This window comes from Diabrotica undecimpunctata, chromosome 8, assembly GCF_040954645.1.
Source record: "Diabrotica undecimpunctata isolate CICGRU chromosome 8, icDiaUnde3, whole genome shotgun sequence".
Lineage (NCBI taxonomy): Eukaryota > Metazoa > Arthropoda > Insecta > Coleoptera > Chrysomelidae > Diabrotica > Diabrotica undecimpunctata.
The window spans coordinates 95821698-95845590 of NC_092810.1; the positions used below are offsets into that span (position 1 = coordinate 95821698).

General features: G+C 33.7%; 1 protein-coding gene across 1 annotated transcript in view; it reads right to left on the bottom strand.

Annotated features, from left to right (window-relative positions):
* grnd (grindelwald) overlaps positions 1–23893 on the bottom strand; it is a 132957-nt gene that overhangs the window by 46044 nt on the left and 63020 nt on the right. Inside the window, exons 2-3 of the mRNA XM_072540641.1 lie at positions 11241–11306; positions 3771–3931 (exon numbers count right to left, since the gene is read on the bottom strand). Of these exons, the coding sequence (XP_072396742.1) occupies positions 3771–3931; positions 11241–11306 (227 nt within the window). The remainder of the gene's footprint in view (positions 1–3770; positions 3932–11240; positions 11307–23893) is intronic.

The window sequence follows — 23893 nt, forward strand, 5'->3', positions numbered from 1 at the left end:
AATAACACCAGAATTGCTAAAAGAATTACCAAAAAAGGGTATAGTAATCCTTACATATATATTTAACGCAATATTAAGATGTAGTTACTGGCCTAACAATCTAAAAATTGCAGAAATACTTTTATTCCCAAAACCAGGAAAGGATCCAAGTGAAGTCTCATCCTATCGACCTATCAGTCTGTTATCAACAATCTCCAAATTACTAGAAAAACTTTTAATAAAAAGAATAGATTCAGACTGTACAGGCGCAGATTGGATACCAAATTATCAGTTTGGATTTCGACGAGAACACTCAACGATCCAGCAATGCCACCGAATAATCCATAAAATCAATTCCGCGTTAGAAGAAAAGGAATATTGCCCAATGGTATCACTAGATGTACGTCAAGCTTCTGATAAGGTTTGGCCTAAATGAAAAAGTATCCAAAATGTATCCCATTAAGGCGGAAATTCCACAGGAAAGCGTCATGAGATCTTTATTATTATATATTATATACGTCTGATCTACCAACTTCACATAACGTAACTATTGCCACATTTGCAGATGACACAGTAGCACTTACAAGTCACAAACCCATGAAAATAGCTGCACAACAACTCCAAGACTATTTGTATGAGCTTGAAAACTGGCTAAAACAATGGAAAATAAAAATAAATGAGAACAAGTCAACCCACGTAACTTTCACTTTACGACGAGAAACACCACCACCAATATATATCAACAATGAGGAAATATCCAGGACTAAAACAACCAAATACCTAGGGCTACACCTGGACCAAACCCTGTGTTGGAAAGAATACATCACCAAAAAAAGAAAACAAATACAACTAAGACAAAAAGAAATCAATTGGTTAATCGGAAAAAACTCCAAGCTGTCAATAAATAATAAAATTCTAATTTATAAAACAGTTATCAAACCAATATGGACATATGGCATAGAGCTGTGAGGCTGTAGTAGTAAATCTAATATTGCTATTATGAAAAGATGCCAATCAAAAATCTTAAGAGCAATTGTTGATGCACCCTGGTACGTAACCAACCAAGGAATCTATGAGGATCTCAATATCTCAACAGTGGAAGAAGTATACCAGCAAAAGAAATTACAATACATTCAAAAAGTGAACACACACTCCAATCCATTAATTTCCGCAATACCTCAACATCGAGTAATCAGAAGACTTGTTGGAGAACAATAATCTCCAACCAAATAATTCTATTTCAAAACAAATAAAAATATTTCCGCCGCATCGGTTACCTAAATAAATCCCTTGTCTGCATTGACTTATTTCTTAGAACGTTAATCTCCGCCCATATTGACCTTAAACCGGTAGATCCTTCAAAATGCATAGACAATTATTTCGGAGGGGCTAGCTAGGGGAAGCCAGTGAATTAGCGATCGTTGTAGGGCTTAGACCTACTTTTCAAGTTTCGGAGAGTTTTTCTCCACGTTCGCAATCGCAAGTTACGCAATATATCGGGAACCCGTAATGTGAAGTGTTATGGTGTTTTCGTTCATAAACTGTAATTTTCTAATTTTCTAATTAGGTTCCTTACGATTAGTTATTCACTCACAGTTTATAAGTTTCTATTTCTTGTCCTTTTTCAATTACAGTTCTAGCTAAACAAGTTATTGTTTTATTTCACTCTATCAATCTATTCAACAGGCCAGACTAAATCACATTTAAAAGTCCATTTAAGTTTCTATTACTGAGCATTCGAAGGCTAGCGGAACAATTGGACTTACAGCAAATACAAACCGCTAAAAGAGACACTGTTAACATACAAGACTCTCACTGAAGGGATGTTGAAAACCGGCATCCTTCCAAGACTAAAGCGACGTTGGCCGACAGACCAGTAAGATGGACCCGTAATTCTCTCACTGGAGGGGACCACATCACGCCAGAACCAAGGGACAGGACCCAAACTCATCACATTAACTTATAGAATACATTGTTTTATTCTGATTGTTAATTTATTAGTAATAATAAAAAAAATATTCTACTATGAATTACCTTTAAAAATATTACCAACACATGGCTCATTAGGCTAATTCGGCGGTAGTACAAGCATTTCTTTGCTGAATGTTTTTTCGCAATGAAGTTGTCTTTTGACAGAATATCGATGGCTTTCGGTGAGTACGATTGACTTTCAGTTCTAATTGGCAGCTTTGACAAGTAAGTCGAGTGCTGGATAATATCAGGTAACCATGTAACACATGTTAATTTTTAGTTCACAGAACTAAACACATGTTAAGTTCTAGTCTGAACAAACTTTTAGTGCCCAAAATAGGAGAACTATCTATTGAATATTGTATTTAATGTAAAGCTGAGCAGTTGGTGTCCCAATATTGTTACCACTAAGTTCTTGTTCTTCTTTTAATATGAGATTTTGTCCTTACTAATTGGGATGTTTACAATGGGGTCAGAAGATGTTGAGGAAAGTTCTGCGTGGTGGTCTGCAAGTTCATAGCCTGTTCTACCAATATAGGATGGTAACCAGATTAAAATTACTGTTATATTTTGAAAAAAGCCAAGTTGATAACTTTCGTGGATCTTTTGGACGATAGGGTGATCAGTGAATACATTTTGGATGGGATGAATTGAGGCTAGAGAGTATGTGCGTATAGCTTGTTTATTTGTTGATGAAATGTATTTGATGCTTGAAGACGTATATTGAATATTTCGCCAATATGAACGCTAAAAATAGAGGGTATAAAGGATAACGTGATAAACATATTTTTTAATTATGTCTAAAACGTTTGATTTCAAAAAAGTCAATAGAGTTATATTCCTAAACTCCCTAATTTCTAAAATTTAAAAATATGTACGATTTCTGTTATATGTATGTATTTTTTAACAATATTTATTTTTTGAGTAAAATAATAATTCGTCTTTTTTAATTTATCCTTTTATTTTCTTTCCTATAATTAGTGGATTTTTCTTTGTATTTGACATAAATTTGAATGTTTAAATTTCAATATTCTCTACAAATACCTAAAAAGGTATATATTTGTGGATAGATAGTTAAACGGATTTATATGGTCAATAAAGTTTTTTTAAGTTTTTAAATTGTATTATACCTTCTCGGGTATATTATATCTGCTCATTCCAAGTAATCCTCGAGTCTAATAAACCCCACCTTTTTCTGATCTACCCATTAGCAGCTTGTTTTAACAATTCATCTTAGACAAATCACCTTGTGATAGCATTGTATGAGATGTTGTCTAATGCGTCTCTAAATCGAGAAATGCACGCAGAATCATCTATGGTTTTCCAGAAGGTACTTTATTACCCTGTACGAAATAGTACCGTATCGTTTCCTTTGGTATGTACTGCAGCCCTAAGCTACACTGTAGTATTATATATAACTTCTGTAAACCTTATTTCTCTTCAGCAGAAGTATTTAATAAATCCCGTCTAGATCCGGTGCTTAAAATAGGTTTTTTGCCTGTATTATTTAACCTTGATCTATCACTTCTTTACTACACGCAAGTTTATGTCTCCCATTTTAGTGTGCTACCTTGTTAGTTAGTTTTGTTATTACTTAATGTCTACAAAAATTGGTGGAGTATTTCAATCCTTGTAACTTTAAGACTAACATCCTAAACTTTCTGATAGGAATATAATTATTATAATGTATAAGAATTCTACACGGAAACGTCACGTAATAAAAACTAAATAAATCTCACAATAAGAAACTTGACTTGATCCTTAAAACTACACCTAAATAAATATATAATTTTATATATAGTATAAACCACCCGACTTACTTTCTTTCCTAGAATCTTGTCCTTTAAGGAGGCAAAAGTTATATTTTTCTTTTCTTTCCACCTGTAGAACTGGAAACACAGGAAACCAGCCAAGACGAGTAACATTAGACAGACTAATGTCAGGTTGACAGTTACCATCTTGGACAGCTTATTTACGGTTTCTATAAAAAGAAAGTTATATAATAATATACCTATAAAGTATAACAAAGTGTACTGCATTAATAAATGATTATAGCCAAGGATATTTAAATTTACTATTTTGGCGATTGTATTTGTATTGTTCATGGTAAAACTGAGTTATTTTTTAAATGAATTTTAAAGAAATGATCATTTTGCAAATTAATATGTAAAAAAAAACATACAAGCATTCATTACAGGCATTTTTTAAATAGTTTTTATTTTTTATTATTTCTTCTTCTTCTTTGTGTGTGGTGCTTGTATTCAAGCGTTGGCTATCGTCATATTGACAAGCTGATGAAATGAGTCTCGGTTGACAGCTAGATGAAACAGTTCCTCGACCGTTCGACCTGTCCATTGTGTAATGTTACGCAGCCAGGACAGTTGTTTTCTTCCGACCCAACGTTTTCCTTCGATTTTGTCCTGAATGATTAACCGGAGTAAGCGATATTTAGGTCCTCTCATTATATGACCGAAGTATTGGACCTTTCTCATTTTGATGCTGTTGATCAATTCTCGCTCTTTGTGCGCGGTCTCTAGCACGCATTCGTTAAATATGTGTGCTGTCCACGGGACTCTGAGCATGCGACGGTAACACCATAACTCAAACGCTTCTAATTTGTTAAGATTATTTATTTTTGTTTTCCAGGTTTCACATCCATAGAACAAAGTGGACCAGACGTAGCACTTCAATACTCTTAGATGTGTGGTCAACGACAGACTTCTACTGCATAATACAGAACGCCAGTTAATAAAGTTTTTCCGTGCGAGTTCTATTTTGGTCGAAATTTCCTCGTCACTTTCAACCCTGCAGTCAATCCAGCTACCCAGATATCTAAAGTGTTCCACCCTTTCCAGGATTTTGTTATCTAATCTTAGTACTGAGTCTTCGATATTAATTTTTCCGACCACCATCCATTTTGTTTTTTTTTGCGTTGATTGTTAAGCCCTTTTCAGTGCATTCGTTGTTTACAGCATTTAACATGGTTCGAAGATCTTCTAGACTCTCTGCCATTATTGCGGTGTCATCGGCGTATCTGATGTTAATAATTTCACCACCGATCTTAACACCTTCGCGGCGATTATTTAACGCTATTTCAAAAACTGGTTCACTGTAGGCATTAAACAACATCGGTGACATAACACATCCCAGTCTGACACCACGCTCAATAGAAACTTTAGCTTTTCAAACATTTTTTTATTATTTACTAAATGAAAATTAAAATAAGTCGTAATAACCAAGAAAAGAAAATAAAAATTATTATAATAAATAGAGTAAGAAGGGAAAATCCCCGTAGTTGGCGCTGTATACCATAGTTTAAAAAAAACTTACAAAGAAGAAAAAACTTCAGGTGTATGATGGTATATTATTTTCTATACCATCCTATCATACAATTATACAATAATATACCATCGTACATCACAACAAACTTAAATATATAAAAAGCGATTTTAATGCAAAACTTGATACAGGCTGTAGATCAGATCTTGTAGGGAAATATGGCCTGGGAGACAGCAACGGGCAACGGGATAGACTCTTTAGTTTTTGATAAGAACACAATATGGTAGTAACAATCACATATAAGCTACATCCTCGTAGGGCTGTATACTTGAATAACCACATAAGAAACCAGATACATTTCATTCTAATCAACAAAATATTTAGAAACTCCAACAGTAGAGTTACAACATATCCTGGAGCAAATATTGGATCTTATCACAACTCTTTAGTCACCGATGCAAAGGTCATCAAATCAAATCAAAGGTCAGCAAATAACATCAGCAAAAAAATTTACCATTTCAGATGTCAACAAAGGTCAAATCGAAAATGATCGTAAATGATCCTAAACAATTACATGAAAGAAATGAGAACAAACAAAAATGTTGAGAAAACATGGAAATTATCTGTGAACATAATTATGAGAAAAATACTAGAAGAATATAGGGTAAATAATAGATTCAAGAAACAATCGTGGATGGCAGAAGAAATACTGGACCATATGGAACAAAGAAGACAATACAGGGACCATGCAGACGAATACAGAAGAGACCAAACAGAACTGTAGATGTTCAGAAATAGAAGAATTAAAAAAGCAATATGTTCAACATGCACAACAAAGGTCGTGAAATGGCTGGCCTGTATAATAAGAAAAAACTAATACTCTAGTAGATAATGCAGAAAAAGTTGTTATTAATTAAAGATAAATACTTTAAACATGGAGTAATTATATAACTAAACTGTTCCAAGATGACAGGCCAAATATACAGAGCAATGAATATCAACAAGGACCTGAAATTTTAAAATCAAAAGTTCTTTATGAAATAAGATCAGCCAAAACCAAGAACGCATTTTGACCAGGCAGCATTCCAGCTGAACTCTTAGAAAGTGATACAAGAAGACAATATGAGTGCTCTAATTAATCTTTTTAATGACATATATACTGCTAGTTAAATACCTGAAGGATGGCTTTAGTCTGTTTTATAGTAATATATATATATATATATATATATATATATATATATATAGATATATATATATATATATATATATATATATATATATATATATAGATATATATATATATATATATATATATATATATATATATATATATATATATATATATATATATATATAATAAAAAGCAGTGGACAAAAAGATCTAACAAATACAGGTTAATTAGTCTGATGAGCAACACATTCAAAATTTTTTTTTCGCATTATTCATGAAAGAATAAGTCATTGCGAAATAGACGTCGATAAAACCCAGTTTGGATTTAGAAATGCGCTGTGTACATATCAGGTACTTGCCGGCTTAAACGTACTCCGCTCAAAATGCAGCGACCAACGTAAAGCTGTTTATGTAGCTTTCGTCGATTACGAAGAGGCTTCTGACAAAGTACAGCATAGAACGCTTTTTAACATATTAAAAACCAAAGGCATCGACAATAGAAACCTAGGTATCGTTGAAAACTTGTATTGGAAGCAAAAAGCAGTCGTACGAGTTGACGTGAGATCAACGGACGAATGTTACAGTGAAATAGGTATTAGACAGGGATGCATTTTATCCCACTTTTATTTAATATATACTCGTATATAATTTTTAAACAGGCTATGCAAGATAAAGATTTTAAACGAGTGAAAATAAATGGTGAACTGATCAATAATCTTAGATACGCTGACGATACTGTTATTTTAGGCAAAAGTCTCTAGGTCCTTCAAGAGATATTGACTTACGTAAAAAATTATTGCTTCTAAGACAAACTTTACTATATTTAGGCACCAACTCCACGACAATGCTTCCCTTCAGATAGATCAACCAAACATTAAGAGAGTTACTCACTTTAAATATCTGGGATGATACATTACAGACCAATTACATCCAAGTAAAGAAATTAAATATGAATTATGAAGTAGCTCGCACAAGGTTTCTAAAAATGAAATTATTTATCGACAACCACAGCTTAAGTCCAAAATTACGTCACAGAATAATAAAATGCTGTATTTGGTGAGTGTTGCTACATGGGACAGAGACCTGGACTCTGAAGGCTGGTAGGATCAATCGCCTAGAAGAGTTTGAGATGTAGTTGCATAAAAGAGTGCTCAAAATAACCTAGACAGCGATCTGCAGACGTGCCGTTTGTGAGTTGCTAAAAGCTATTAAAATAAATCAAATTTTATACCTTTGGCATGTTCTTAGAGGAGACCAGTACAGAATAATTTAACTTATCTTCTCTTCTTCTTATAGTGCCGTGCACCTATAGTGCGTTGGCGAATTATCTTAAAGCCAGACGTCTGTCTTTTGCGGCATGCAAAAGATCGCCAGTTGCCTGTCCAGTTCTTTATGTTCCGTATCCACGATATTTGTTTGCGACCTACTCCTCTCTTGCGTTCAATGTTTCCCTGGATCATTAGTTGAGGGATTGCGTATTTTTTTCCTCTAAAAATATGGCCGGGGTATCCAATTTTTTGATCTGACCTTGATCAAATTGAGTAGTTCTCTCTCGGTATTTGCCTTTCTTAAGACTTCCTCGTTTTTCACCATATCTGTCCACGGTATGCGGAACATTCTTTGCAACGTTCACATATGGACCATGCAGAGCATTTAACCATCCTGTAGCGGAGATTAAAGGAAATATTGCGGTTACATAGTAGCGGTTTAATTTTGATAAAAGCTTGTCTTGCTTGTACGGTACGGCATTTTATTTCTTGTTAAGGATCCCATTGGTCATTCATCATCATTCCCAAGTATTTAAATGTTTTCACTTGATCGATTGGAGCATTATCTACTTGCAGTTGTATTCTTAAAAGTGCGTTTTTTCTTATTGCCATGCATTTAGTTTTTCCAGCATTTATCTTTAATCCATATATTTTTCCTACGGTGTTTATTTTATTTAACATCAACTGCATATCATGTTTGTTGTCTGTTATTATCGCGGTATCATCGGCGTAACGAATGTTATTTATCGGGAACCCGTTTACCTTTATTCCACACTTAGAACTTTCCAGTGCCTCTGCAAAAATGTTCTCCACATAGAGATTAAAGAGCATAGGAGACAAAATATACCCCTGTCGCACCCCTCTTAAAATTTCAAATTCTTCTGTGTTGGTTGATTTGTTCAGTTTCGCTTGTGCTTTTTGATTCCAATAAAGATTCTGGATAACTCTTATATCTTTCTCGTCAATGTTAGTGTTGTGTAGAATTTTTATCATTGCGTCATGTTTTGCGGTGTCAAACGCTTTTTCATAATCGAGGAATGTTATGACTATATCCTTGACTTAATCCATGCAGTTCTGTACAAGCGTATTCAAGCAGACAGCTGCTTTATGTGTACCCAGTCCGCTCTTGAAACCAAATTGTGTCTCACCGCTTAGATCTTCCAGCTTTCTGAATAATCTTGTGTGAAGGATGCGAAGAAATACCTTAAGCAAATGGCTCAATAAACTTATCAGTCTGTGGTATTTGCATTTTGTCGCTCTTTGTGATTTAGGGATCATTATAAAGGTTGAATAAAGCCAATCCGTTGGAATGTGGCCGGTGTTATATATGCCATTAAAAATTGTTACCAGCATGTTGACGTTATCATCTTCCAACAGTTTTATGGCTTCCGTAGTAATTCCATCCGGTCCAGGGGCCTTGCCTAGTTTTGCTACTTTTATAGCGTACTCCACTTTGGCGTGAATAATGGGAGGGCCGGATAAATTTTCCGTGGGTAAGTTAGTAGTTGACAGATTCGATCTATTATGCGCAAAGAGGGACGAAGCATAGTTTGCCCAGATTTTAGCTAGTTCGTCCTAGATGAACTTAGTTTCCTTGATCATTCTTCAGGCGAGTCTTATGGTGTTTCTTGCATATACTCAAAATTTCTTTGACCTTTTTATGTAGTCCAAAGCTATCTTCCTTTTCTTGTAGTGATTCCAATTCTTCACAACGTTCTTTCATCCAGCTTTCCTTTTCTTTTTTAATTTTTGCCCTTATTGTACGTTGGATATCCTTGTATTCCTGTTGGTTCTGATGTATTTTGTACAGTCTGCGTTGCTCCATTAGATCAAGTATCTCTTCCGTCATCCACTCATTTTTGTGATTTCTTTTTATTTTACTTGCGACTACTTCGTCAGCCTCGATTATAGCTATTTTTATTTTCTCACAGGTTTCCTCTATGTAATTTCCTTATATGTTTCTCAAGTTCTCGTTAATGTGCTAACTGTATGTAGATCTAAGCTCTTCATGTCTCATTAATTCTCCAGTGTTTATGTATTTTTTATTAGATGGCTTTTTAACCTTTGCTAATCGAAGCCTTTTATTCGCGATTAGGGGGTTGTGGTGAGACGAAATCTCCGCACCAGGGTAAGCGGCTACTCTTTTTATATAGTTGCGGAATCTTTTGTTTATCAAGATGTAATCAATTTGATTTCGTATTATATGACCTGGGCGATCTCCTGGTGCTCGCCATGTATACAATCTTCTTGGTGGGAGTTGATACCACGTATTGGATATGACGAAATCGTGGTCATTACAAAATTCAATTAGTAACTCTCATCGCTCATTTTTGTTACCCAAACCGAAATCACCGAGCGCAGTACCACATCTACCCTACCGAACTTTGGCATTAAAATCGCCCATTATGATGTTGATATCGTTTTTCTTTGTGACCTTTAATGCTTCCTTTATGTCTTTATAGAAATCTAAAACTTCAGTTTCCGGTTTATCAGATGTGGGTGCGTTAACTTGGATTAGATTTATATTAATAGGTTGACCAGCTAACTTCACGATGATTATTCTGTTTGAAACGGGTATTTAATCTATAACAGACATCGCAATTCTATTATCAAGCACTTATCATGAAAGGTAAAATCGAGGACCGCAGAGGAACCGAAAGAAAGCCGATGGCTCAAGAACATTCACGATTTGACAGGAATATGTAATGCCGAACACCTATTCCGATTAGCTGAAGACCGTGAATAACTTGCCAATGTAATTGCCAATGTTAGGGGGACCTAATAAAGCACCGAAAGAAAAAGAACTGGATGATTGTTTTAAAAATGCCATTTGTAGGATAGGTCCTACAAAAAAAAAAAATTTTTAAGAAGCAAATACGAACCTTGGATAAGGTTTTACAAGCTATTGTCGATGATTCTGATTTGTCTACGATAACTAGAACCAAACTTTGGAAAGTTTTACATAAATTAGACTAACTAAATACGAAAAATTTGGCAAACAGTCAACGTTTTGTTGTTGTCAATGTAGCACAAGAATATTTATTATTTAGATAAAACGTGCATATAAGGGGGATCCTGAATGAAGAGTTTGGAAAGATAAAAACACATATACATACAGCTCTAGAAGCATTTTTACAAGGATATTCAACTGATATAAAGGAACCAATCGTTAAGGGTGTCGACGACTCATAGTTACCTACCAAGAAAATCTATGATTACCACGAACAGATAAAAGGAGATATGTTTGAGGAATATTTTAAATAAATAATTGCATTAATACCTAAATATTTAGATGTTAAAATGGATGATGCAAGTTTGAACTTCAGGTTAGTTCAAAATTTATCAACTACCGAATGGAAGAATTGCAACCTCGTTGCAATTTAATTTTTCTAAGTTACCAAACTCTGATGATTTAATGAAAAAGTAGAATTATTATTATAATTTTTATCTACAGCACCTATTTATAATGAAAGTTATGACTAAATGTAATCCTAATGAACAAAATATATATTTTTTGAAACTATGAAGTTAAAAACAATAAAAAAATTTTAAAAAATATTAACTGAAACTTACCCCGTATATCTTCATTTCCCGATCCTGCACTAGTACTTATAACATAACGAATATCGTGCAAATAATCTGAAAGAAGCAAAAAACAAAACATTAGCAACTAGAAATAAGTGCAGTTTACTAAATGAGATTATTTGTATACATTAAAAAGTAGCGAAATACGAGAACAATTTATAAAACGTATATATCTATATCCCTAGAACCACAAGGTGGGGTCACCGGTGACCCTATCGCACTAATTTTTTTGACATGCGTGCGATTTAGATGAACCTGTAAGTTGGCCGCCCATCCTATCTTCAATATTCCACATGACGTGTAACTGGTTATGTGCATTTTTATTTACGTTCACATCTAGTCGTGTTGGTAGCACATTTCCGATTTTTGACACCACCTTGTGGTTAACGTAACAAATTTTTATCGGTAAGTTATCTATAGCGTCTTATAAGTTTTTCTTAGAATTACAGCATCCCTATGGATCGAAATAAATGTCCTCTTACGCAAGAATAATTGTTCAAAGCCCTTTATGAGGATGATTCCAATGGTAAAGAAGAATGTTCTTTTAGTGAAAGTGAAGATGAAAAACAAGCTATATGTGTTTTGCTGTGCCATATATTGGTAAAAAGCAGCGAGATCCGCAGAGAGGTTCAATTACTACCCAGTATGTTTTACTAAACTGAGAAAATTCAGGATACCAATCGCAGTATCACCATGGATAACTGGTGAAAAGGGTTTAACAATGGTTGGAACGCTTAGAAAAAATAAAATAGAAATACCTACACAATATTTGGAAACAAAACGATCAGAAATTCCGTTCTCAGCATTTGCATTTACGCAAAAGTTGACACTAGTATCACATGTTCCAAAACGAAACAAATGCGTTCTATTAATCAGTTTTATGCACTCGTTAGAAGAAGTTGATGTAGTTACCAAAAAACCAGAAATAATTATATTCTATAACAGCACTAAGGGGGCGTCGATACCTTCGATCAACTGTGTCATGCAAAAACCGTTGCTAGGAAAACAAGATGGCCACTGTAAGTTTTTTATGAAATGTTAGACAGAGGTGGAGTAAACACAATGGTTTTGTACAGACTGAAACAGTTAGAATAAGTCCTTAGCTGATGCATTAGTACAAGATCATATGCAACAAAGAATGAATAATATACGGCTTCCGAAAAAGTTAAGGGAATCTATTTGTCATTATTTGAAATATCTGGCCAAAATATCCACTGCAATTCCTCAGAAACGAAATCGTCGATGTTATTATTGTCCAAGAAAAGGTCGCTATATTTGTCTTTATTGTGAAAAAAATATGTGTGCCGAACACCAATTTAGTATTTGTAGACATTGTTAATAATATATAAGTTATATAGTATTAGTTTATAAAAATCAACTATTCAATTTTTTTCAAGTTTTTTTTTAAATTACTTTTGACATCTTAAAATGTATTTGTCAAATATAAGTGCTTTTATATTATTTTGACTCACTTTGTATATTAGTTTTGCTTATTGTTATCTAAAAATACATTTTCTGATTAGAAATCAAATCTGTTAGTAAATTTTTTGACAAATAACTTTAAAAACATTTAAATGTCTTTTATTTTAAAAAATATTTTCGGGTCGCCGGTGACCCCGCCTTGCGAAAATCGTTCCACCGATTTCACCTTGTGGTTCTAGGGATATGTATAGAACATAAAAACATATTTTATGTTACCGACGAAACTCGATTTCAGGAAAAACTAGTCTCGCCTAGGCTAAACTAGTTCATCCTATACGCGATAGAATTAATTTTTTTAGCCTAGTCCAAACTAATTTATCCTAGACTCGATGAGATAAACCAGTTTAGGCTGGGCCGAACTAGTTAATCCTGATATAAACACGCACAATCCAGGATAAACTAGTACGGCCTCCGAATTACGGTAGTAATTTACACCTTTGGCATCTAGTTGCCAGCCGTGTGTAAATTGTTAAATGAATGACTGCAGTTTAAAGTTAAATGTTTAGGTATTCTTCTTCTTCTTCTAATGGCGCTACAACCCTTTGTGCCTGATGAACTGCCTGATGTTCATGGCTTTAAGATCCCTCTCTACGTCGTCTATCCATCTTTTATGGGGCCTTCCTCTTGTTCTGTTTCCTTGGGGCTTCCATCTCTGGACTACTTTTACAGCTCAATTATCTGGCATTTTTTCTAGGTGACCAAGCCAGTTTAGTCTTTGTGATTTTACAAATCTGACAATATCTGCGCTCTGCATTAGTTCATCCAGCTCGTGGTTCATTTTAGGTATTATAATACATTAATAATAAGTTTTCTTCTTATTTCATATCAATGAATCTACGTCAAGTCGACAAGCAGATCAAAAACAATGGTGGGAAAAGTTTTTGACAGAAATTTTACAAAGTGAAAATGTAAGGTCTTCTCATTTTAATGTGATATCACCAGACTAACATTTGGAACTTACTGAATAAGATTAAGATGCAGAAAGATCTGAAAAAAAGAAACCAGTAAAACAAAGAAGATTGAAACGATTTGCTGTGCTAAAAATCGGGGATGTGAACAAACTGATTGCACGGAGTGAAGGTATTATAGCAGGATGTTAGCTGAAACATAAAAAATATGTCAAAGATATGACAAAAGAAATGATAAGTCTGTAATTATCGACGTGTTGTGCCTTTTATCAAAATAAAAATAGGAAAGGTGATTAGTTTCTAAACCCATTCATTATTTGAAAATAAATAGTAGGTAACAAGTATATCTATTGGATTTTCAGATACAATCAGATAGAGATTTTTATATTTTTTATTACGGTTCATGAAGACCATCTAACAAAATTTGTTTCTACTACGCGCTTTACAATCTAGAGAGCGACGGAGGTGCCATTTTTATTGAGTGCCATATGATATAAGAGGGCCGTGCATTATTCAATCTGACAACGGTAGGGACTTTATCAATAATGTTAAAAATGAGTTTGTCAGTTTCTGGTCAGAAATCAAAATTGTGCAAGAAAACCAGGCACCACAGTCAAAGCCAGGACTCCATTGAACGTGCCAATCGATATTAGGATATGATAGGTTCTTGGATGAAAAACAAAGTTTCAACAAGATGGTCAGAAGGTTTAAGATATGTCCAAGTCAAGAAAAACCGCGCCTAATATTTAGGGATAAAACAATCACCATTCAAGGTATTATTTGGAATAAAACCGAGAGTAGGATTTTAGACTTCCTCTTTGCCACAATAAATCATAAATATAATTCAGAAAAAGGATAAGTTAAGGAAGGTAATAGAGGACAATAGCAATGTTAACCGAAGAGAATACAGTAATGATAACGTTAAAGAAGTAAGTAACCAAAAAACATTTTTTATCTAAAAATGACATTCAAAAAGCTAGAAAAAGGCAACAGAAAATCTTGTGAAACAGGCTAAAAAAATAAACGTAACTTCTGACAAGCATCATCCATTAGCCATCCACATTAGAGATAATGTGACTATATTAATTCCAGATATTGTAAAAGGCAAAGGTGATCTCAGAAATATCATTTAAGTTATTCTTTAGACAAATAATGAAGGTTTTAACAAAGTTTTCATTAAATATGAAGTACTTCAGAAAATACATTGCAGGTGTTACTTTTTCTTACTTAATAATTTATCTTTTTTTAACTTTTTGGAGTAGTAATTAGCTAAGATGTTTTTAATTTTTTTTTTTTCGGATCAGAATTTGACATTTGCCATTATTTTTTTAAGAGGCAGCAGATGTAAAATAATGCTCTGAAACATCATTAAGGGTTGCAGCTATGTGATACTCAGTTGGATAAGAACAAAGTTTTTTAGATTCAGACGCAACAAAAACTGTTCCACAAACAGATGCAAGTACAGAAGAAAATGATACTCTGCAATATTAAGTGCCACCAAAGCACTCCATGTAAAAATAAATAATAATTTTAATAACAGCTATAATCATTAATTTTATAACAAGAACATTATTTGTCATGATTGTTTTTATTAACAATCGTGCATGAGTTTTAACGAAGGAATCATAATCAGTTTAGTCAAAATGATTGTTTTTCCAATTACAGACTATTTTATTCTGTTTATCTATCTATTTTGGCTTTGTAGTATACTATAATATTTATATTAGGCCGTCCTAGTGTATCCTGAATTGTGCGTATATATATCAGGATCAACTACTTTGACCTAGCCTAAACTGGTTTATTCAATCAAGCTTAGGACAAATTAGCTTGGACTATGCTGTTCTAATTAATCCTATAGCGTATGGAAGAACCAGTTTAGCCTAGTCGGAACTAGTTTGCCTGAAATCGGGTTTGGACGTAACACATTATAAATGGTGTTTTTTAGAGGTATAGAACTTTGAAATGGGAAAAAACAAGGATGGTTTTTATAAATTGTCATAAAATTTACTTCATTCGAAAGATAATCTTTTGGAATTTTAACTTAAATATGATTTCTGGCATATAAACGCCATGACTGGCTTTGATATAGTCTAATCTAGAAGTTAAATTTTCGATGACTTTGTCCAATATTTGTCGTTATATATCGGTAATAAAGCGGAGAATTTTTTTGTCCTCAAAGTGGTCAATCATTTCATGCTTATCGGTGTAGACTTGCACCTTCACATATCCTTGCATAAAATAGTCTAGCAGTGTTAAATCGCACTATCCTGGAGGCCAATTCACGGTCCGAAACGTGAAACTATGCGGTTACCAAAGGTTTCCTTCAATAAATCAATTACAAGCTGTGTTACATGTTGCGCCGTCTTATTGAAACAACAGCTCCTGTACATTATGGTTTTTCAATTGGGGAACATAAAAAGGCCGTAATCAAGGCTCTATAACGTTCACCAGCATAGTTTTTAAAGAAGTACGATCCAATGATTCCACCAGATCATAAAGCACACTAAACAGTCAGTTTTTCTGGATGTAATGGTTTCTCAACATACATTTAAGGATTATCTTAACTTCAAATAGAGCAGTTTTGTTTATTAACGTAGTCATTTAACCAAAAATGAGCTAAACAAAACTCGGTTATGAATATCGGAATAAAGGAATTTGATTTTGGACCTACTGATCGAATCTACGAATCTACGCCTTGTTAGGTGATGTACCTTCAATTCTTGCATGAGTTGAATTTTGTAAGCACTCAAAGCCAGATCTTTCCGCAAAATCTTCCATAAAGTAAACGTATACGTATCCAACTGCTGTACACAATCTTGTATATTGTTTAATAATACAATTGAACAAGAATGTTCAATCGCACGATCATGTAGGTCAATTCACGGTCCGAACCGTGAAACTATACTGTTACCAAAGGTTTCCTTCAATAAATCAATTGTGGCGCAAGCTGTGTAACATGTTGCGCCGTCTTATTGAAACAACAGCTCCTGTACATCTTGATTGTTCAATTGGGGAATATAAAAGGGCCATAATCACGGCTCTATAACGGTCATCATTGACTGTAAAGTTTTGGCCAGCATGGTTTTTAAAGAAGTACGATTCAATGATTCCACCAGATCATAAAGCATACCAAACAGTCAGTTTTTCTGGATGTAATGGTTTCTTAACATACATTTGAGGATTATCTTATCTTCAAATAGGACAGTTTTGTTTGTTGCCGTTGTCATTTAACCAAAAGTGAGCTTCATCGCTAAATAAAATTCGGTTATGAAAATCGGAATCAACGGCAATCTCGTTTTGGACCCACTCATCGAATCTACGAATCTACATCCTGCTTGGTGATGATGTACCTTCAATTCTTGGAAGAGTTAAATTTTGTAAGCACTCAAAGCCAGATCTTTCCGCAAAATCTTTCATAACGAGGATGGCCATGTATCCACCTTCTGTACACGATAGCAGATAGACTGATTCGCGTCTTCTTGTATGCTACGCTCTACAGCAGCAACAAATTCTTCTATACGCACTGTACGATGTGTCTGTGGATGCGTATCAGCTAGAGTAAAGGTAGTGCAAAATTGTTCCATAGTTAATCTAATTACTTGCTCAAAAATGTCAAACCCAACTTAACATAGATCACTTGACAGCTGTAAAATGGCCAACAGTTAAAAACTTATTACCAACTTACATTTGTATACCTTTAAAAAAACACCCTTTATAAGAATAACTCCTTTATGAATGTATGTTTACACCCCGTGGATTACAAAAAAGTGTTTGATAATCTTATAAGCGCAGTGAATATAGTGCTGAAAATAGTACTGAATGTGTAGTGGTCGATTAATGGTCAACATACATTTTCTGACAAGGAGATGTTTTGGTATTTTCAATATGTTTTGGCATTTTAAGCTTAAAACTAAAATCAAAGTGTGTTTATACCCCACCAAGCTTAAGGAACTGGCAATTATTATATCTTAAAAATAGGTAGATATGTGACATATCAATTTTGGGCCGTGCCGCCACTGTGTATATTGTCTTCGCAGCGACAAATATCTCAGGTTGAATTGGGTGTGGATAAAAAAGAACTTAAAAGTGGCGAAGTTCTATCTGATGCAACATCTGATAGAACAGCAAATAGGCAATAATCCACTTTTTCAAGAACCAAAATGTTTCATAAATCTTCTTCTGATTTCACAGGCTGAATAGAGTGATTTAGTTCGAGATTTAAAACTAACCACATCGGTCAGAACTTCTAAGTCAAGAATAAAAAGATGGAGTTTTCTCTATTACGGATGTTAACAGCTTATTTCTTATATTAAGACACCTAGAAAAACGAACAATTTGTGTTCATTTATATATTCTTTCAAACTAAGGTTCAAAGCAGTTTTGATTCATAACAGCAATACCTATCCATATGTGCCTATACCGCATGCCGCTGTAATGAATTAATTGTATGATAATATGCGATATCTCCTAGTAAAATGCGTGAAAACCTAAAAGTGATAGCGTTTACTACCTATACAAATATATTTAATGGTTACGTGGTACCAAGCATTCTGGGACGTGGAGTAAGGTTTGTTAGCAGAATTATATGTCATATTATTGAAAGTCGTATGGTTGTCTATTGGCAGTAGATCCTATGACGTATTTATCGAAATCAGTGGACATTGCTTAAAGTTTCGTCGTAGAGTGAGCATCGATAACCTATACTGCCTTCAAAATTCATTATCAACATTTAATGACTCACTAAAAATTGTTAAATAAATTTTATTAATCCTCATTCGGTTTTGAAATTGAAATCTGAATTTTAAATTAAATTTTAGGATTGCAAATCTACGAGTAGCTTGGCCCCGTGGATCTTTCCAAATTGCGCAATTTCTTTTGTATACACCGAATATTTATGTTTGTAGCTTTAAGACAGATAAAAGCACCTATTATTGAGCCTTTTTTACGTAGAAACGTTGTTTAAACACACCTTTCGCATACGGTTTTATAGTTTTCAGGTGATTAAGATTGCTCTGTTTTTTCGCTCTTGGTCGATTTTTTGGCTTACAAGAAGTTAGAGAACAGAAGACCACTCCCAAGATAGTCCCACATACCGAGAAATACTAATGAAAAATGAGTGCTTCCTGAGTGTGTTTTATCAAAAATTTCCACATTGTAAATCGAAACGTCAAATAAAATATATTTTTAATTATAATTGTGATTTGTTGGAATAAATTAAAGCGTAGAGAAGCATAAGCTACATGATATCTATTGTGAAAAATACGTAGTAGCGATATTTTAAACTCTGTTGCTTTAGTTAATTTATTACGCTTTTACTTGCTAAGGTAATAAATATCCATTTATAGGCTAACTAAATAGAAATTGTGCAACTGTATTGTAATAAAAAATAAATTTACATGAAAACTAGGTGCAAATCTGCGATAACAATTGTGAAAAATAACTAGCTATATCGCAGTTGATACATCACCGATACAGATTACTGAAACGTTACAAAACATCACCGATAAAGATTTAATTTAATCAGTTTAACAAATCTAAAATTAAATTTGTCGTTATCGGTGGTAAACTAAAATAGAACAAAATAGCAAATCGACTAAAACTCGTCGATTTACTTCTGAAATTAAAAACTTGGGACAAGAAATTTGAAAATTTTCTAAAACACAGCAAGTGATGCTATCTTCAATACTATAAAATACGACATTTCAATTTTCTAGTATTTGCAGAACCTGCATAGAAAACAGTATCTAAAATCTTCATAGTGTTTCATTTATGTTAAAAAAACGGGTTTTTATTCTACTGGAACATTTTAACATCAAATCGTTTTATCCACGACCATTCTTGATGCACGTATCGTCTCATGTATGTATGGTAAAGTAGAGAATCTGCGAAAATCACGAAATTGCATTAACCAGTTAGGGTTACACACTACAACTAGATTTACAGTCTGTTAGTATTGAATATGTATCTTTAATATTAAACTCACAATTAACTTGTTAAAAGTAACGTATGTGCTCGTCTTTCAACTTTTGCAACAGTGAACTTACGAATCTGCATTTTTAAATTTGAGTTAAAACCACACTTTTATGGGTATTTCAGGTATGCGGAATGGACTGGTGCATGTTAAAAAACCGTAACTGCATTGCAAGTATATCAAAATGCACATACGTTTTTGACAATATGACGTTATTTTTCGATTTCATATCTTAAACAACCGTATCCAGCAAATTTTGTTTATATTGCCGTATCTAAAACTTTCCAGTTTCTATCTTACAATTTATACATAAATTATTAGAGACGTGTGTAGCTTAGAAAGACTTACAGCGCTTTACAAGCTTAAAAAACCGTAACTACATTCGCGCAAAGTAGTTACGGCATTTTAAGCTACAATTTCATATCCGAGTTCGGGGGTGTTTAGTAAATAATTTAGTAATTTAGTATTCATTTGATAGCCATCCCATAAGGTGCGTCGTGTTGTCAGAGCCTTTAAAACCACGTTCACTTGTTCTAATCTATGTTTTTTGTGTTGTTTGGGCAACTTTTTCGGTATTTTATTAATTTGTGTAATTTAAAAGTTACTTATCCATCAGAAATTTTGCTGGTAAGTAACCACTTATTATTATAAAAATTAATTAGAAAATTAAGTTCTTTGTCCTTTTTATGGTCACAAAAGTCATTAGTAAAGTTATTGTGATTATTAACTTTGATAAAGTAAGTAGTTTGGTGTGGGTTTTTATTGCGAAAAATAAACGTGTATTTTATGTAAATATGTAAAGTCTGTTAGTATAACGGAGGATCAACGTTGCGTCATAATAATGATCACATAAGGATTTTGGAGCCTGTCTTTACTGTTAGCAGCTGTCAGACGTCATAACCTAAAGTAAAAAATTAGCTGTTCGACCGCCGCCATTAATATCGATCTAGAATCGAACTACATTTAAGAGGTCAAAACTTTATTTCGTCTGGTTTAAAAATAAAAAGCGAGAAAGGCAACCCATGACGCGACGTTGAACTTTCGTTATACATACTGTAAACTGGGATTTGACTTTCTTATTTTACAAAAACGAGTTATACAAAAAATAGTAAGTATAAAACCTGTTTTTTTCAGTTACTAACTTCGTTTAAGAATGCAGCGAGCTAGAAAGATACTGTGCCTCGCAAATGGAAATCAAGTTGAAGTTGCAGGTTAATGTTCATAATATTCAAACTGTTGTTACGAAAATTGGAACGCAAAAACACAACATCAATCACGAAAGTTCAGATTTCCAGAACATTAAAAATATTAAGAATGCATCATATGTGACGGAGCCTTCTAAAAGCAGTGAACCAGAAAAACAAATATTTCAGAATTTAATGCCGCTATCTTGCAATGAAGAAAAACCTATTACTACAATCTCGACGCCGCCTGTAAACGTGCCAAATCTCGAAGAGCCAGATGAAGACGACTTAACCGACACTAGTTTACTGGGAGCCATAGAACTGTTTTCAGATTCAGAAGTAGAACCCCGTATATTGTTTGACCTTGATCCTATATCTGACAAAAGTACCGAAGCCAAGCATAAAAACCAAGATGAACAAGCATTTACTAAACCAGCTGAAGATTTTTCTGAGCAAGGTGATGCATTGCCTAAACATGATGAATATGAACGGAAAACAGATACGGGCAATGAAAGTGAAAATAATGTCGAAAATCAAGAAAATATGGCACTTACAAAAAAAGGAAAGCCACGAAAAAGAAAAATAAAACAAACAAGGGAGCCAAAGGACGTAATATGCTCAAAAAAATACAAAAAAATAAAGAGAACCATAAACGTAGACCCCAGTGCAATGGGTCTTGCAAAAGAAAGTGTAGCAAAAAGATAACTGAGGATCGACGAAAGTTAATTAACGAAGAATTTTTAAATCAGGATTGGACAGCAAGAAGGCTATTTATTCTTCATACTACAATAAAAATGGATGTAAAAAGAAGGACCGCAAATACATTAACTGAAGACTTTAGAAGGAATAAGACCATAAAATTTTACCTTAAAAATAAAACAGGAGAATCTTTTCAAGTATGTAAGACTTTTTATTTGTCAACACTGGGTTATAATTAAAGCTCGAATTATAGGCAAAATACCTTTTTTGCCTATTTTGCCTATTATAATTGTTTTTTGCACTTTTTGCCTTTTTTCGTAAATACCGCCTATTTGTGCCTTTTTTAAAATTTCATGGTACTAACTGTTCAATTTTTTCACATGCGAAAAATCATGTCATTCTTTCGCTGTATTACTAGCTACCATTCTACCACAATTTTACAATTATTTCCCGTTCTCCAACCCTTCCTACTCACATTTTAACCCCACTCCATTAGAAATACAGACAGTTGTAAGATAGCAAAGAAAGGCTCACTCTCTTGCCTGTTGTCTCTCGATAATAACGGACACTCTCTCTTGACTGCTGACTGTTGCTAGAAACAGTCGTCCTCTCTTTCGTCTGCTGAGTCCTACTAGGCAGACGTATAATCTCTATATCGCTTGGTACAGACTTACCAAGCTTTTTCTCCACTCTAATTATCTCTCTCGCTTATAGTTACGCGAAAAATACCGCAAGTACTATTTTAAATCGTGTACAGACGCAAATGTGCTCTACATCGTGATCTAAGTGTTAATACGCGAAACACGTGTTCAGAAACCGGTAACCGGACAGTTTCCCCGTATGAAGAACAACCGCGACTGAAAGCCTCTAAATACCGCGAGTGTGTGTATGTGCAGCAGAAGAATTGGTAAGACTTTGTATAAACTTAATTTGCTATAATCTGTATAACCTTTTACCACATATCCTAATTTATTTGAACCAGCCCTATGTAATACAGTCCTCTTTAACTGAAATTATATTCATAATTTCACATATGTACACCCTTTTTGTACATATTGTGGTCTACTCGAGTCGGATATAAATCATAATATCATAATCTCTCTCTCACTCTCTATCTCTCTGTCTCACATCTTGATTCTACATAGTTTGGTACACTTTTGAGTCATATGTAAATACTCAGTCTCTCTGTTTTATCTCATGCTCGATTGAACATATTTTGATCTAATTCGGTTCAGATAAATCTTACCTCTGCTGTAAATCTCACTAGATTTGGTCCTTCGAAATTATGTATTTCTATATATGTGTATATGTTCTTTGATATATATGTATATACGTATGTATTGATAAATCGATATATTGATAGATCGTTGTTCTTGTCTGTGTAAATTCCAATTTTATGATTCTATTGTTAAAGGACGTTAGGAAGTCAGGTAGAATGACCCATTGATAGATACCTGTGACGTAGTAAAAATCCCAGCCTTTGTCAACCAAAGATTCTCATTATAATCCCAACTAATTGTATTGTTCTCTGACACGTTTTGCCAGAGGTACATGTCTAGGTAAATAATTTGGGATTATGTCCTATTGTTCTGAATAATAAATTTTTACAAGAATTCTCAGCAGTAATTGTCATTAATCCCTTTTATAATAATCGCTTTATTCAAATCGCTTGATGATACAAACTAAGTTCTTACAATAATCTCTGCTCTTAGAAAGTATTTGCATATTAATTGCTTTATTAAATCAACAACAATTATCTCTATTAGTGTTAATTTAAATTCAATTCACGATACCAAATATAATTTTCACACAAAAAACAAGAAACTGATAATCTTATTATACTCTTATATATACATATTTTCTCTCTGCTCTTTGTACTCTTTCCAAGAGTCGCTAGGTTTTATTCTCTTTCTCATTCATCTCTGACTTGTACACTCTTATTACACTCTATATAACTATAATATACTCCAATTCAAAATGGCAGAAATTGCAGAATATTTTTATGCAATGCACGTTTCACAAAGAAATATCGCCAGAATTGCGAACGTTGTTAGTTCAAATGAACAAGGCCTCTCTAATTGTAGAATTAGGGAATATATTACTCAGCTTAGGGCAGCTTATAAATCGTATTTGGATGCTTTGGAAAACCTGGCTGACGACGAAACTATTCTCGAAAGTGAGGAAGTAGATATTACTTATGAAAAATATATGGATGCTTTATGTTTCTTAGAAGAAAAACTGGAAGCTAAACAGGCTTTTAAATTTGATACAAAATTTAAGGCGAATACTTCCAGTAGACACATTGTTAAAAGTACTGATTTGAATATAAATGGCCAAAAAGAAGTTAAAAATACATTTTACTCTGACTCCCTCCCCAATCAGTTTAAACAGATGAAA